Source organism: Rhincodon typus, chromosome 23, assembly GCF_021869965.1.
Source record: "Rhincodon typus isolate 14 chromosome 23, sRhiTyp1.1, whole genome shotgun sequence".
Taxonomy (NCBI): domain Eukaryota; kingdom Metazoa; phylum Chordata; class Chondrichthyes; order Orectolobiformes; family Rhincodontidae; genus Rhincodon; species Rhincodon typus.
The window spans coordinates 24,920,460-24,937,838 of record NC_063354.1 but is presented as its reverse complement, the minus strand read 5'-3'; the positions used below and the strand labels follow the sequence as shown (position 1 = coordinate 24,937,838).

The following is a 17,379-nucleotide window of genomic DNA, read 5'->3' as shown; positions in this document are numbered from 1 at the left end:
AGAATGCAGATAGCTAATTGAAGTAACATCTGCAATGAGTGGAATTAACAATTTTGATGTGATTTAATAGTTGCACGTTTGTTTACCGAAGTAGATTACTGGGTGATAATAGCCTGCAGAACTGGCAATCGTTCTTGGGTTGTTTGCATCCATAATGGCATTTACACGTCAGTTTTCAAAGTATTTAAAGCATACATTACACCATTTATACACCATTTATTGTGCAAGATGTTTGTTGCTAGAGTTCGTTAAACTATTAACTTGTCTGGTAGTAAATTGAATATATGATTTATATTTTAACATTGACTGACAACAAATAATTCTTGAACAATGACAAATAATGGACCATTTCTAAAAAAAATACAAAGCTGTAAGGAGTGCTTTAAGTTAGGAATATGAAATTGTCTGTTTGTTCTTCTCTCAGAGGGAAAGAAATACCCTAGAACAGAATACTCAGTTTGCAAATTGCTAAATTTGTACAGCAAACGTATCTTTTTTATCTGTGTCATATTATGAATACAACAACTATAAATAAAATATGTATGTCTATATACTGCTGCACACTTGCGGCGCAGTGGCAGTATCCCTACCCCTGGATAGAGAGGCCTGGGTTCAAGACCTACCTGCTCCAGAGGTGTGTAATAACATCTCTGAACAGATTGATTAGAAAAATAGGTATACTGCTGCAACCGTATTTTGAAAATATTATTTTGACACTATTTTGAAAAGCTTTTGCTTTAACTTAAGGCACTCACTAATGAATTCCAATCTAACTGGGAATATCTTCGTAATTCACAGATAATGCTCTAGTGCCACAGAATTACAAAATTGTGACAGCCTAGAAGACCATTTGGCCCATCATGTCTACACAAGCTCTCCAAATGAAAATTGACTTAGTGCCTGAAACATTTGCACATTGTTTCTATTCAAATAATCATCTAATGCTGTCTTGACTATCTGATCTGAACCTGCCTATGCCACCACTTAATGCATTCAAAACTTAAACAAATCACTGTATGATCAAAAGGTTTTTTGCAAGATCCTATTTGATTATTTTGCAAATCACTTAAAATGCTTATTTTTTGTGATAGCAAATTCTAAGCTTATGTTTGAAGAAGCAGAACAATGGCTCAGTGGTTAGCAATACTACCTCACAGCGCTAGGGACCTGGGTTCGATTCCATCCTCAGGTGACAGCCTGTGTGGAGTTTGTGTGGGTTTCCTCCGGGTGCTCAGGTTTCCTCTCATAGTTCAAAGATGTGGAGGTAAAATGGATTAGCTATGTTAAATACCCATATTGTGCAGGTTATATGGGAAATGCAGGGATTGGGTTGGTGTTGACTTGATGGGCTGAATGGTCTCCTTTCACACTGTAGGGATTCTATATGTTGTTTGATTGTAATAGGATGTGACAAATCTTTTGTTACAGTGATATATAGATATGGTTTGGTGGAAACCTAGAGGAAGAAATGCTTTTCATCAGGAATGTTCAGCACACTTGATTGTGTTTTTGTGTCTTGACCCAAGCTCAGGCCAAACATCTTAGTAACTGTTCATTGTTGTTCACTGTACGTGATGGTAAGGATACATTACAAGAAGCTCCAAGCTATGCAGAGTCCAACTTCTTACTAAATCATTGACGCATGATAACTGAGGTAACATGATATCAGGAGCAAGAATGGGCCAGCATTGCTAATAGTGCTCAAAGCAGAAACAACATTTATAACTTTTCCTTCGTTAGTTTGATAATTGGAAAGCGCCTTTTTTGAAAAAAAATATCGTTAATGGGATGATTACTGATTTTTAAAAATTAATTTCTTGCTAAGACAAATGCTAGAAATCTAAAATGTCAACAGAAAATGCTGGTAATCAGCCAGGCGGATGGGCAGCATCGGTGGCGAGTGAAACAAAGATGCTGGGCCATATTTTATTATTGGATTGGGAATTGGAGACAGAACTAATCTCATCATTATGATGCTCCCTCTGCCTCAAGACTGCTAGCAGCCAGGATCGTTCAGGAGTCTAGGAGCCTAGTGGCTGGGGGTGGGAGGGGAAGCTGGGCCCAGATAAGACACCTCAAAAAAACTCACTTCCCATTCCCCAAAAGCCTTGATCTATTGCTTCCAAAGTGATCAGTCACTCACCTAGGTACAGTTGAACATTCTGATCATTTTAAACCCCCTTATACTGAAACCCTCATCCTTCATTGTTAACATCTCAAACACTTAACCCAACCCCTCACTGTTATTCCCTCACCCTCCCCTCTTACTCTCAAACCTTCACTGTCACACCATAACGCCCCCCACCCGCATAGACACACATACACACCCTTACCCCACTCACTGTCATCCCTTCACACTCACCTCCTTCCCTCTCACTCCCTTATCCACATCACCCAACTCACCCCTCACCCCTCACCTCTCTCATCCACTTTATGAACAGAACTTACAGCTCAATTTTAGCAGCCTAATATACGATAAAAGCACTTGAGTAAATAGACTGTTCAAACGAGTGGTGTAAACAATGTTAAGAAATTATAGCTGCAGTGATTGTAACGAGGCCAGCCTGGTGGACCTCAAAGAATATGAGTTCCCTGATTGGGACTGTCAATCTGGTCCAATCATGGAACCCTAGCTGACAGATAAAAACTGGAGTGTCAGACATGCTGTCACTCTGAGAGTTGGCTATAAGGGATGAGTGTCAAGGATTTTCCACATGTGAATAAAGGCTGACTTGGTTTCGGGATACCAGCCTCTGTGGAGTTAATTCAGTAACATGATGAAGCAAAAGGATTACTGTCAAGAGTCTATAAAAATCTGAGTAATGAAATGATCTTCAGAATTGTTATCTCAATAGATATCTAGACCAAATGCATAAAAGCAATGGGAAAAGTGCAAATATTTACACTTGAACATCATTCTAGCTATCGTCTCAATAATAGACTGTATTGTTTATCCATTTCAATTCATCTGAAGAGTATTCCACATTTATAAGGCATTTTTTAATTGACAGTTTTCCATTTGGCATAAGTAATAATCAGACAAACATGTCATTTTAAGGAGTAGCTACAGCATCTAACAATAGCACTGTCATAACTCACCTGATGGAATACAAATACAATTCATGCTACAGCATTGAATGATAAACTGTGAGGGAGGGAAACAATTTTACTTTTAAATTCTTAATGTTTCTACTCCATAATTCACACCTACATGTAGCTAGTGTAAAGGCCAATTACTGCTAAAATCTGTAGTCACCATGAAAATTGAACAAAAACTTACCTGGGACAGCCTCTTAATGAACTCACAGCCCTGTCACTTGCCTTCTTCATTAGTGCAGGTTTACACAGAGTTACATTAGAAGCAATCTACACAAAGGATCATTGTACTGACATCATAAAGGTTGAAATGCATAAAGGAAAATTGGGGAACTGGGGAAGTGATAATGAGATGACATAAGAGACATGGGATAAACCTGGTGAACATGTGAAAGAAATGCATGATAGATCTGAAAGTGAGTTAAGGAAAGCAACAAATCTTTCTAACATAGAACCACCTTTGAAAATAATTACACTTAATTGTTTGTAACTTCCAACTCAATCTAAAGAGTGGAATTAACAATTGTATTCTGCAAGCTGAATTGCAATATAACTGAAAATTCTAATCTACTTTTTATTTTGTATTTTCTTTAAACTGTTGACACCACACAGCCAGAGGAAAGGACAGCAGCCAATGTGAGATTCCCAAAGATCCGAATTTTCCTGACTGCCTTGGGAAGATTGAGGTGAGTAATCAATGCTCTGTTCCCCTTTAAATTATTTATCTATGTTGCTTATGAAGGGTGAGTCTACAATTGATGCAAAATTTCCAGAGGTCTGAAATTAAAGTGAACAATCAAAATATCCTGCATCATTTTTGTTTGAACCAGGAATAAACACTGCACCATTCTGCAAATGTGGTTTTACTTCTGTAGTTGACCAGAATGAGCAAAAACTGACTGCAACAGAATGACTTGTGTACAATCATGTACAGAAACCAAAATAAACAGGATAAGAAAGATGGGTTAAGTGAGAGGTAGCAAAAGTAAAATAAAGCATGAGTTCTTAAAATGTGAAGCAATAATTAAAACATGAGCAAATGAAACTCCATGTTTTTAAAAGCAAATTTTCAAGGTCTTAGTAATTACTTTGTAGCAATTAGAGCTATCACCTTCTGTTTAAAATCCATGCAAATCGTCCTTGATTAATTTATGTCTTTTCAAACGCTGATTAATATTGTCACTTTCTTTTCCCAATTATTTAGCCAACATCATGGTTAGGTTAATTTGTTTCTAAAGTTAATATATCCCTTTCTCCAGTTCTAAACAATGAGAGAATGTCAGAAGTCTTCCTGATTTTCAGCTCCGCACCTGTAGCTGGAGTATTAAAGAAACGCCTTCACTAGGTACCAAACTGTCCAGTTTCCTATTTGATTAAGAACCATCCCTCATGCAGCTACAGGGATAGCCCCAGCAGAGTTGCTAACGGATAGAAGACTCCGCACCAGGTTAAATCTGATCTTCCCAGATCTGAGGGAAAGGGTGAAATGGCATCAGGAATGCCAAACCAGACACAAGACTCCGCTAATCGAGAGAAACAATTTACTTCAGTATTATGGCCAGAGCTCCTATTATTTCCTGCCTTGCTTATCCAAACAGCCTGTGATATAATTCATTGAGCACTGACACTTCCTATACTTTCAAAAATGCGAAGTGAAATAACTCCACAGAGGCTGGTATCTTGTCATCAAGTCACCCTTTATTCACATGTGGAAAGTCCTTGACACTGATGCAGCTTCCTCAGAGCCATCTCCCAGAGTGACAGGATGTCTGTCATTCCAGTTTTTATATCAGCTGCGATTCCATGATTGGACCACATTAACAACATTAATCAGGGACTCATATTCAATTAGGCCCACCTTGCTGACTTCAGTACAGTCATTATATCCCTCCCCCTCTGAGTCTGAAGACATAGGGTGATTCCTTTTGCTGTAGCGCATGCAGGGGTGTTTTAGCATCAGGTCAGGTTCTTCTGACTCTGCCTCGGATGCAGGAGGCAAGTAAAGCACAGTAGCTTACCTCTTGCACCCAGAGTATCTTGGAAGAAGTTCATTCTCTTCTTCAGTGGCAAAAGCATTAAGGCAGTGACGATTTCAGATTCCAAGGTCTCCTCAAAGCTGGACAGGGATGGAGAACCCACAGGTTGTGCCAGTCTTTCCGACTGTTCCGAGGAGCCGGGCATGTTTTGTGCCTGCCTCCTGATTGCAATTTTGCAGCTTTCATATGGTCTACATGCTTGTTCAGGACCATCGCACCTACCCGAACTTTATACGTCACTGGGCCTGTCCTCACATCGACCGTGTCACTTACCCATGCTGCGCCATTCCTGTGGTCCCTACGCCAAACTTTGTCCCCTGAAGTAAATTGTTTCTCTCGATTAGCGGAGCCTTGTGTCTGGTTTGGCATTCCTGATGCCATTTCACCCTTTCCCCAGATCCAGGAAGATCAGATTTAACCTGGTGCGGAGTCTTCTGTCTGTTAGCAACTCTGCTGGGGCTATCCCTGTAGTTGCATGAGGGATGGTTCTTAATCAAATAGGAAACTGGACAGTTTGGTACCTAGTGAAGCTGTCAGCTGTTTCTTTAAGAGATAGTAGGAACTGCAGATGCTGGAGAATCCGAGACAACAAGGTGCAGGGCTGGATGAACACAGCAGGCCAAGCAGCATCATAGGAGCAGAGAGGCTGACGTTTCGGGCCTAGACCGCCTGCTTTCAAAGTTTGGAATGCTCTTTCTGCCAAATCATTGGATGATGGATGGTATGGAGCTGTTCTTATATGTCGAATGCCATTCAACTTTAGGAAATACTCAAATTCCCTGCTAGTAAACGATGGTCCATTATCTATGGTCAACACTTTCAGGAGTCTGTGTATTGCAAAAGATGCGCACAGTTTTTCTATCGTCCTCCCCATGTTTGATGAATGAACACTATGCGCATCCAACCACTTTGAATGGACATCCATAATGATTAAAAGTATTGAGCCCTGAAAGGAACTGCATAGTGGACATGTAACTGAGTCCAGGTTTTATCTGGTCTTTCCATGAATGTGGGGGCACTGCTGATGGTAATCTTTGTGCTTGTTGACATTCTCAGTACAGGCCCACCAATGTGGCTGTGTCTGCGTCCAATCCTGACCATCAGGCATAACTTCTCACCGACAGCTTCATTTTGGAAACAGCTAGATGACCCTGGTGGAATTCAGCCAGTTTTCTCGGCAACCTGTGCTTGGGACAATCACTCTAGCTCCCCATAATAATACGACATCCTTAATGGTGATCTGGTCTCTCCGGGTCCAAAAAGGTTTCAGTTTTGGTTGTGACTTTGGTTTCCCCCATCGCCACCAGCTGTTTCAGTTAGCTAGGACCGGATTTTTCTATGTGCGAAGTCCAATATTGCCAGCTGTGACTGAAATTTAAAACCATTATGGACTCTTCCAGTGGCGGTGGTGTATCCATCAGCAGGAGGCAGCTCAATGCATCTGCAGATGCTACTTGGAGTCTTGTAAAAGTATTGGTGGAACTTTCTAACTCTAAATATGACCACCAAGCCTTTCTTCTCTATCTATGCATATTTACGCTCTGCACTAGCTGATCTCCTGGATGCATAGATTATTGGGCATTCGTCTCCATTGGGCTTTTTACGAACTAATATTACCATGATGCTATACGGGGAGGCATCACATGGCAAAACCAGATCTTGCTGAGGATCATAGTTTGCCAACACCTTAGAAGATGATAGCTGTTTCCTCACTGCTCTGAAAGCTATGGCTTGGCTACGTGACCATTTCCAAGGCTGACCCTTTTTTAAGAGTGATGCAAAGGTGCCAGCTGGAGGCCAGCTTATGTAAGAACTTTCCGTAATAGTTCACTGACCCAGAGAAAGACCTAAAGTCTAGTACAGACGTCGGAGCCGGGGGACCTTTGATTACACTCACTTTATCTTCTAACGGGTGTAAACCAGTCTTGTCAACTCTGTAGCCCAAGTAGGTCACTTGGGGTGCCTGGGATACTCATCATTCCCGTCTAAGGCATACGCCCACCTGGGAGAAACATCTGTTTATGTCGAAGTTCTAAGTGCTCCTTATTGGTTGTCCTTATTACTAGCACATCATCTATATAAATGGTGACCTGGGGTAGACCTTGTAAAATGTTCTCCATTATCCGCTGAAAAATTGCATACGCTGATGATACCCCAAATGGCAGTATTGTATTTTGGTACAAACCCTTATGTTCTATTAATTGTAGCATACTTCTGGGAATCCTCATCTAACCACAATTGCAAGTAGACATGGCTCATGTCCAGCTTCGTAAAGGATAGAACCCCTGCCAGCTTTGTGTATAAATCCTCTATGTGAGGGATTGGGTATTTATCCAGCTGGAAAAAAAGTTTACCATTTGTTTAAAATCCCCACAAAGGCAAACCAACCTGTTGGGCTTCACATTCGGTATGATTGGTGCTACCCATTCTGCAAACTGGAATGATAAAACTGGAATGATTTGATGATTTCTTTGCTTTCCAGCATTCTGATTTCTGTCTCTACTTTTGCTCGTAAGGCAAATGGCACTTGGCAGGCTATGCAAAATGGTGGAGTTGTTTCCTGGTCAACAGGCAAGGTGGCCTTGCCTCTCTTGATAGTCTCTGGATCTTCCTGAAAACCATCTGGGTATTTATTAGGACTTCACTCATCACCATTTTCTAACCAAAAAATGTTGAGCCAATCTAGGTGAATCTTTCTCAATGTCAATTTCGCCCCATCAAGCTTGGGCCTGAGCCTTTTACTACAGCCAGTGGTAACTGAACCAGCTGCTTCTCATAATAGTCCAGAGCTGAAGTTGTACCCTTAAACTGTAAACATTCCTCGGCATAGGTTCTAAGTATAGCCGAGATCTTACACAAATTAAGAATTGGAGTCCAGAGTGAATTTTGTTAACGTTTGGTTCTGTGATCACTGAAACGCTGCACTGGTATCAACCTCCTTTAGAACCAGGTGGCCATTTAACCAGGTGTTTATTTAGATTGGTTCTGATATGGATGTTGTTGAGCAATTTAACACTTCCCAAACCAGATGTGGATGGACTTTCCAGGGTATGCTCTCTCCTGGATACCGGCCTATGAGTTCATTTACTCAATTTAAGTCGAGTCGGACTCTTTTGCTGTCTTGAGTCTACATTCCAGCAACAACTACAATGGCTTGCCAGCCTGGATCCTGAAGAAAATTTTGATTGTTTGGCTGAGGCTAGGCTTTGTTTTGGGGTTTTGTTTTGGGCTGACCAAGAGTCCCTCTGTTCAGGATATGTCCTGACTGAGGCTATGCAATTACTTTAACTCAAATGGTGTTCCCCAAGAACAGTCAGACTGGTGAGGTGTCCACTTCCATTGGAATACACTGCAACTCATATACTCCACTTGTTGCATTTACCAACGATAAAGCCAGTTGTAGTGGCTGTTTGAAGTCCAGTTGAGCTCCAGCAAGTAGGTGCTTTTGCATAGTTACATCATTAACACGACATGCCAAATGATCTATAGCATCTCATTAAGGGTTAAACGAAAGTTGCATTCCTCTGCTAGTCTTCTTATCTTGTCAAAAATCCCGATACAGATTCCCCTGGTTCTCAAATTGCCGAGTAAAATGGATAGCATCTCAGAATTAGAGGAGGCTTGGTTTGTAATATTCCTTTACTAAATCCAGCAACTCCTGAAAGGTTTCAATATCTTGTACCTCAGAGAAAGTAGGCTCCTGATAACTGCAAATGCTGTGGGTCCATAAGCTGTCAGTAGAATTGCTCATTGCGTTTAATTTACTCCAGAGTCATTTGCCAGGAAAAAATAATGTATTCTTTCCACATACTTGGCCCAGTCTTTGACGGCAGGATTGATTGAGTCAAGCTTCCCAAGTAACAGCATGATGCCAGAAATGCTTACCCCAACTCAAAGATGACCATTGCAAGCAAATTTCTTCAGGAGCATGGTTTTCTCATGTCGCCATTGAAATAACTCCACATTAATCAGTATCCTGTCACCAAATCAACCTTTCTTTACATGTGGCAAATCCTTGACACTGATCCAGCCCTCTCAGAACTAGCTCTCAGATTAAACAAGATGTCTGACACTCTGTTCTTATCCGTCAGTCAGTACTCCCTGACTGTACCAGATTAACAGCCCTAATCATGGAATCCATATTCTATGAGGTCTACCAGGCTGACCTCATTACAATCACTACACTAGGAACCTTAATATTTCCTCCCTCACTATGTTTGTTCTTCCAGCATTTCACACACCTCCTTAATAACAGTACCTTCATTATCGCAAAGACAGAGGCAAAGTATATATGAAGAAACATGATTGCATATTCCACCTCCACATGTGTTATTGTTCTGGTCCGTAATTGAGTTTATTCTTTTCTTAACTATTCCCTTACCCTTAATATAGTCATGAAGCTGCTGTTGAGCTTCTTTGATCTTTTCATGCCCATCTTTGCTTGTCAAATTTCCTTTTTAATTTCACCTCTGCAGTCTGTATACTCTTCCAGGTTTCCTGAAAGAAGAAATTTGTTTATTGCCTTATCTTACCCTGTATGCTTTAAGACATGGAAGCAGCTCTGGACTTGGGAGTCCTACCCTTTGCCTTTTAGAGAATGCATTTGTTTTGAAACCTCGTTATCTCTGCCTTGAATGCATCCCACTGCTCTGTTATTGATTTTCCTTCGAGTAACATTTTGCAGTTCAGTTTTGCTAAATTACATTTCAGTTTATTAAAATTGGTCTTTCCTCATTTGACCATTTTTACTTTTGGGACAGAAGTGGGCAGGCTACATTTTCCCCAGAAAGAAACCCACTCCACAGGTATAAAGGATCTGAGAACAGGCTAGATTGCCTAATTGTGAACCAGCACCCATGGGAGCTTCTGCCACCTCCAGCAATATCAGCAGCACCGTATACTCAGTATTGGTAGAAATGTAGGAATGGGAGGTTAACATTCCTAGCAACAGAGTACTCAGGCAGGGTAGTGAGGGAAATGAAATATGAGAGACATTGCAATGTTGGCTAAACATACAGGTATAAGAGTGAGGAGGATTGATTTGCTCACAGAGATCATTAAATGAGGCAATTTGTGTTGAAGTTTAGAATAAAGGGGTCAATTACGACAATTAATGTTTACTTCAGACCCAAAATGTTTGCAGAAAATCAAAGCACGAAAAAGTAAACAAAACACGGATTCCAGTGTGAGGTGAAGAGCATGTATTGGGTTGGGATGTGTTTGGAAATTTTAAGGAGTGGAGTGAGATGTGAAAGGAATTCAAGCATTGGGGGAGACAGTATTTCTCAGGGCAGCTGAGTTGGAAGGAAGGTGGAGTACTATCTTTAGGGGATGGCTTCAATGCACAATGGAAATAAATAGTACCCTCCTTTCTTCCTTCTATTTATGAACTGCTTCAAGAAAGTGACCTATCTATTCTTGTCATATTTTGGTGTGGTTAGTGTATTATCAGGGTAAAATGAACTTGTAACAAGATCAAATGATCCTTAATTATTTATTCACTTGGGAAACTGTTGATCTGGTGCCTGCTCACCCTCCATCCTTTGGGGGTTAGCTTGGAGACTGTTAGGAAGGGTGGTTTTTATCCATTTGACTTATATTACTGAAAACACACCCAGTTGGGGCACATAAAAACCAGTCCTTCATCTTTCCCTTTCCATAACTGTGCTAAATCTAACTCAATTATAATAAGTACGACTGAAATGTTGTCTGACTGAATCCTTTTCCACCTATCCAGTCTCATGCCCAAATCTAAATCCAGAACTGTCCTTTCTCCTATTTTGCTTTCTACATACTAGCTAAAAGTATTCTCCTGACTGCATTTTCGGAACCTGCACGATCCATGTCTTAACTCAAATTTGGGAAGTTCATGTCTTCTGATTTTACTGCCCTATTGTTTTCGCATTTTTCAAAAATTTTCCCTCACATCCTCTCAACCATTTGAGAGATCGCGGTAAACTTCAAGCACTGTGATTGCCGTTTTATGTTCTTCAGATTGCTAGAGTTGATCATCCTTCTAAGCAAATCATCCCTCCTCACTCCTTTACCTGTTTCATTAACCAAAATTGCAATGACTCTCCTTTATAATTGCCCCACTATCTTGTCTGAATATCCTATTACTCAGAACATTAAGGTGCCATTCCTACCTTTCTTTTAGCCATATTCCAATCACATTGAAACCTTACAAAGAAAACACTACTTATTTACATGATCTGAGTCATGAATGTTTGAGGTCAAGCACAATGTGGTACAGTGTAGTATCCCTACCTCTGAGCCAGTAGACCTGGATGTAACTCCCACTTGTTCCAGAGGTGTGTAACAGCATCATTAACAGGTTGATTAGAAAATATCTAGAAAGCACCACTTTCAGTAAACCATGACTGTGGAAGACGATTGATGCTCTAAGACTGAACATGTCCAACATTGGTTGCAACTAAATTTTGCTACCAGCCTGACCCTGTTAATTGTTGTCAATGCTTAAAGTATATTGTGGACTGTCATTTGATGTAAGTGTCACTTTGGAAGCTCTTTACAAGCATACACAGAGCTCTCCTAACTCAGCAATTGAGAAAATAGACATCCTGAGTACCTTTTTAAGCATAGTTTCATCAGCAGCAATGTCATGCTCAGAGGCTGTTAATTGTGAGTGGCATGAAGTATAATAATTAAGAGCTATCACCAATAGTACACAATGATCATTACGATAAGTATCATTGAGTTATAGAATGATACAACATAGAAGCAGGTCCTTTGGCCAATCATGTTTGTGCCAACCAACAAACATCAAACTGCACTAATCCCATTTACCTATACTTTGTCCCTAGCCTACTGCACCCCGGCATTTTAATTACTAATCCGGATACTTCTTGAACGTTGAGAGAGTACCTGCCTCCACCACCCTCCCATGCGATACGTACCATATATCTACTACACTCTGGGTGAAAACGTTTTAGTCTCAGATCTCCTCTAAAACACTTGTTCCTTACCTTAAACTTACATACTCTGGTCTTAGACGCATCTGCCATGGGGAAGAGATTCTCACAACCTACTCTGTCTATGCCTCTGATAATTTTATATACCTCAATCAGATCCCTCCTCAGCCTCCTCTGCTCCAAGGAAAACAAGCCCAGCCTATCCAGTCCCTCATAACTGAGACTCTTCATCCCTGGCAACATCCTGATGAACCTTCTCTCCACCCTCTCCAATGCAATCACATATTTCCGAAAGTGTAGCGATCAGAATTGTGTACAGTATTCCATCTGTGGCCTCACCAGTGTTTTATAAAGATGTAACAAGACTGTCTTGCTCCTATAATCTGTGCCCTGCCTAATGGGCGCAAGCATCTCATATGCCATCTTCACCAACCTGTGCTGACACCTTCAGGGATCTATGGACAGGTGCCTTTATTTATTGTCCTCATTTTTTTTTGTGTATATCCTTCCCTAATTAGATCTCCTGAAATGAATCACCTTACACTTATCAGGATAAAATTCCATTTACCAGCTGATCTGACTGTAGCCTGATACCATCCTCCCCAGTATCAACAACGCTCCCAATTTTTGTGTCATCTGCAAACTTGCTAATTAGACTTTCTTCATTCACATCCAGGCTGTTAATGTACACAACAAACAGCATGATGCCTGTGGTACATCACAGTTCAACCTATTGCTGAAAGGTTTAGTTGAATTCCTTCTCAAGGAAACTGACATTTCAAGCAACTTAAAAGATATAACATTGAACATTTCAAAGTTAGCGCAGTGGGTTAACACAATGTCAGGTCTCTTAACTAAGTTCAAACCTAACCCAGACTGACAGCAATAAAAATGTTCTCTTTCTGTCAGTTAGTGGTCCAATGTAGAACATGATTTCTTAATCTCAACCCTATTTCTTATTCATTGAGACTACAGTCCAAAATTGACAAATTTGTTTACAATTATGGGCAATCTTAAGGTTTGTTTTCACCGCAAGTGTTGCATTCAGTGTAAAACTGTATTACTTCACTGCAGTCCCAGGTTGAGCTTTGGTCTTCTTTTACATCATGCCAGCTTAGGTCTGCTGCACAGCAAGAGAAAGCACCTCACTGATAGCAAACTGGTAGTGTCACACTGGTGAAAATCAAATATTGCTGAGATCAGGTACTGGTCCAGTTATTAAGGCTGAGAGGATGTTCTAAGGCAGTGGTCTGGATTTGATGATGTCAATGACAATTAAATTGTCAATCTTCCCTGCCATTATTATTCTGGAACTGACAGCAGCCCTGGAATCCACATATGTGCACTTAAATGCAGAAATCCTTAAGTCACCTCCCATTAGTTTGTGGCATTCAAGTCCTTCCCACCACTCAACCACCCCATGAGTACTTAGAAATTGCTAAACCAATGTGAACATGCATTTTACCCTATTAGTTTCATTGCATAAACATTTCAAAGCTATACTTTGTTGAATGAAGTACAACTAGGCTTTCAACAGTGTAGTAAATACATTTATAGAATGTCAAATACCCCATTTGTAATAAAAATACACATGACTAACAACTTTTAAAACATGTACATACGATATTTAAGTTTCTAACTTAATCTCATGTACACATCCTGATCATTTATTTTTGCCTCCGCAAAATTGCAATTAAAAGTGAAACTTCCAGTGCATTTTGCTCTCTTCTTGCTCACTAACTAAATGTGATGAACTGCTAACCCTGCTTGTAGACATCATTGGGGGCTTGATGATCTCAATGACTTGTTGGCAGATTCAAACTGACAGAGGCAAAGGACAAATCCACAACAAAGAAATAACCATATCTTCTTGATCAGTTTTTTTGAGGTCAGAAATACAAGATCTTAAAGTTTAAGATTGACACAGTATAAAAGAGAAAAGGTTTCTTTTCTCAAATGAATAAAAATGGACTCACCAATGTTAAACATCATTTTAAAACAATTTACTATATGATATAGAGTCACAAATGCCAAGAGAATGGGATTTTGAGGACAATTTATTACTGGTTTGTTCCTCCTAATGAATAGTAATATAGTGCAATAGCCACTACTTCAAATTAAGTATACAAATACATACCCACTTTTGTATCAATCGAAACTTAAGTAAAACTGAAATCCATAAAAATTATGCTTTAATAAAGAGTAAAAATATATTTTGGTAATGTTTCAGAGTAAAATTGCAAGTATTTGTAATCATTAAAGGCCATTGAGTTTGACGGCAAAGCCATCATGAAAATCTGTGTGATGAAGTTGAATAAACCCGAGAAAATCATAGTTAATTAGAGTTTTATGTTTCAAGAACCAGATTTAACTGTTAAATGGCAATTACTCATTGATATTTTACATTTGATCTCCATATGTTTACAATGTATAGAATAATTCATAAGCAGAAAATAAATAAGTAGTCTTAATAAATAAGACTTTAAATAGCCTGCCTTTTTATTCTACTCATACAGGGCTCAGACAAATTTACTGCTTCTCAGTTAGTTGGTTATTATGTTTCCTTATCTAGTAGCTTATAAACTTTGAACCAGAAGATAATTGTTTCACAATAAATCCAAAATCATTGCATGGAATTTTAAATAGGATGGCCACCTTTGTAAAACCCTTGTGGGTATCTTTACAGCTATTTTAACAAGTCCACAATTTATGTGTACAACTTGTATATTGGATGTATAACTCACTTTGCCAATATCACTATGGTTCTTGAGCATAACAATGTCACAATGCACCAATCATGTAAATATAAGACAGTTCTGTTGCCCCAAGAGAACAATTATTTCCTCCTCTCCTTTTGTCAAGCACACAATCTACAATAGGGTCTTGTTTGATGCGTCTTTCATGAATGTTTCAATATGCTCCTTGATTTTCAGTCAAGCAGTGCCTCGATATTAAAATTTTCATCATATTTTCAAATCGCTGTGTGACCTTATTTCTCCCCAACTCTGTAACCTCATTCAGCCCTACAAATTTCCTTGATCTCTGCATTCAATGAATTTTGGCCTCTTGAGCATTCCAGATTTTATTCACTTCACCGATAGAACCTGTACTTTCTGCGGCCTATACTTTTAATCTCAAGAACTGCATCCCTACAGCTCCACCTCCTCACCTCTCTTTCCTTTCATAAGGTGATCCTTTAAAAAAACTCACCTCTTTTGCCAAGCTTTTTACCATCTAACCCAATATTACCTTATGTGGTCAAATTTTGTTTTGTAGTGCTCCTGTATAGCACATTGAGATATTTTATTATGTTAAGCATGCTATACAAATGCAAATCATTGTTAATATTCTTTGATGAGGGATGAGAAGTATTTGCAATTCCAGATTTGGATATTGCGATTTCAGTTATATATTCATTGGTGAGAAAGCCAGACATTTCCCATGAGAAGAAAAAAACTAAGCCATCCATACATCTAATTTAATAGGATCCCATTTAACCACTAGAAGATTATTGTTTTTTGTTTTGTGTAATATCTTTCATGCATGAAGAATGTTTTGTCTGTTCAATCAGTGGGAAGCATCTTCCTAACCATTAGCTTTCGTTCATTTGCCTCGGTACTTTTGTTCAAGAGAACATGCCAACATTTGCAAATGTAGATGGCTGAAGCAAAGAAAGATAAAGGAATATGCAGATAAACTGGTCACATATGATTAAGTCTGCTGCCTGTGTCAATGATAATTTCAGAGTGGTTTTTATCTATGCACAGAGTTTTGGTGTAGTGAGAAGGTTTGAACATTCATATATTATTAATTCCTCTCCAGCTTCAATTTGGCTCATGTTTATTGTAATAAGGCATTTGCTGTGACAATTTAGCTTACTATTCCATCATTTTAATCAGCAAAACTTAGCATCCTGAGACAATCCTATTTTTTCCTCATGTACTTGATTTTGACTATTTTAAGCTATTTGGGCATTGTTATTTCAGAGTGAACAATATTTTTTCTCTTTTGTTCTGGAGTGCACCTCCTTCAATGAGTCAATAACTGCAATTGATTGCAGTTTTATTATATATAAAGATAGCAAGAAAGCTATGGCAATTTACAATTCCAAAGATTAAAACGTAACTTATTTAGTTATAGAAAGATGCAGATTTTGTTTCAATTTGCTATGCAGACAGCATTATTTCTTCCTATTTTCTCCCTCCCTGCTGGACTTGTATCGTGCAATATATGGTTTGTCAAACTTTATCCTGCATTGCTACATAGTTGATGATGGAACTCTGTGCAATTGATCTTTATGTATAAGCTTTACTTTAAATGTAATTCTATATTTATCACAACCAATTATTTTCTGCTTGTCACCTCTAAGGCCAATCACTTGCAGGTGAAATTAGTACTTCATCTATTCTCTTCAGTTCACTGTACACCAGATCTAGGAAACCTAATGGGACAACTTAAACCTCATGTTTCTGCTTTGTTGCTGCAGGGTACATAACTTCTATAATGTAGGTAATTTATTCAGGGTATACAATTACTGCCAGACCGTTCCTTTATTCAAGACACATAATTACTCCATGGCAGGCAATCCATCCACTTCATACAATTAATATCTGGCCTTTCCTGTATCCAGAGTTCAAGCAATTTCTGTTTGTAGCATATGGCGTTCTTCTGTCTGTACAATTGCAGCAATGTAGTCATCAAATGTGGTGCACATTTTCCAGTTAAATCACTACACAGCATGACCTGTATTGTATTGTACTAAATCCTGCAGTCCATATAGCACCATTGAATGTCCTTGTTTCATGAAACAGTAGCACTAATCCAAATACATTGAAACAATTAAATATAGGCTGTGCTGTGTACATGTTGAAACAAATTGGTAACACTAACAGGCCTGCCTGGAAAATTGTAATTCCACAAGTGTAAACTGAAAACAGTTGAGCTCAATTACGAAGATTATAATGGGAACATAAATATATTGTGGTGTCCAGCTAGATTTAACATGGGGAAGAGAATTACACGAAAAGTAATGAGCATATTTAATAACAAAAGAAGAAAACCAAAAAGTAAGTAGCCAAATCCTTATGGTGTAACAAATAACAATGATCAATTGTGCATTTCTCATTAAATATACTGATTAGTTGAGCAAACACACGCTTTCTTTGGCATTTTTAAAATCTTCCAGTCGGTCTTCAGTTTGTTAACATATGTGCACACACCTAGCACTGCTGACTTACAATCTGCACTACCAGTGTAGAAGACATTTTGTCATTTTACATTGTATTAATTATTTTATTGTAGGGTATTCAAATAAT

At 39.0% G+C, this 17,379-nt stretch overlaps 1 protein-coding gene across 1 annotated transcript in view; it reads left to right on the top strand.

Moving 5' to 3' along the window:
* The window catches only part of LOC109911752 (alpha-1,6-mannosylglycoprotein 6-beta-N-acetylglucosaminyltransferase B), an 828,291-nt gene that overhangs the window by 427,487 nt on the left and 383,425 nt on the right, over positions 1-17,379 (top strand). Inside the window, 1 exon segment of the mRNA XM_048610932.1 lies at positions 3,709-3,782. Coding sequence (XP_048466889.1) covers positions 3,709-3,782 — 74 coding nt within the window.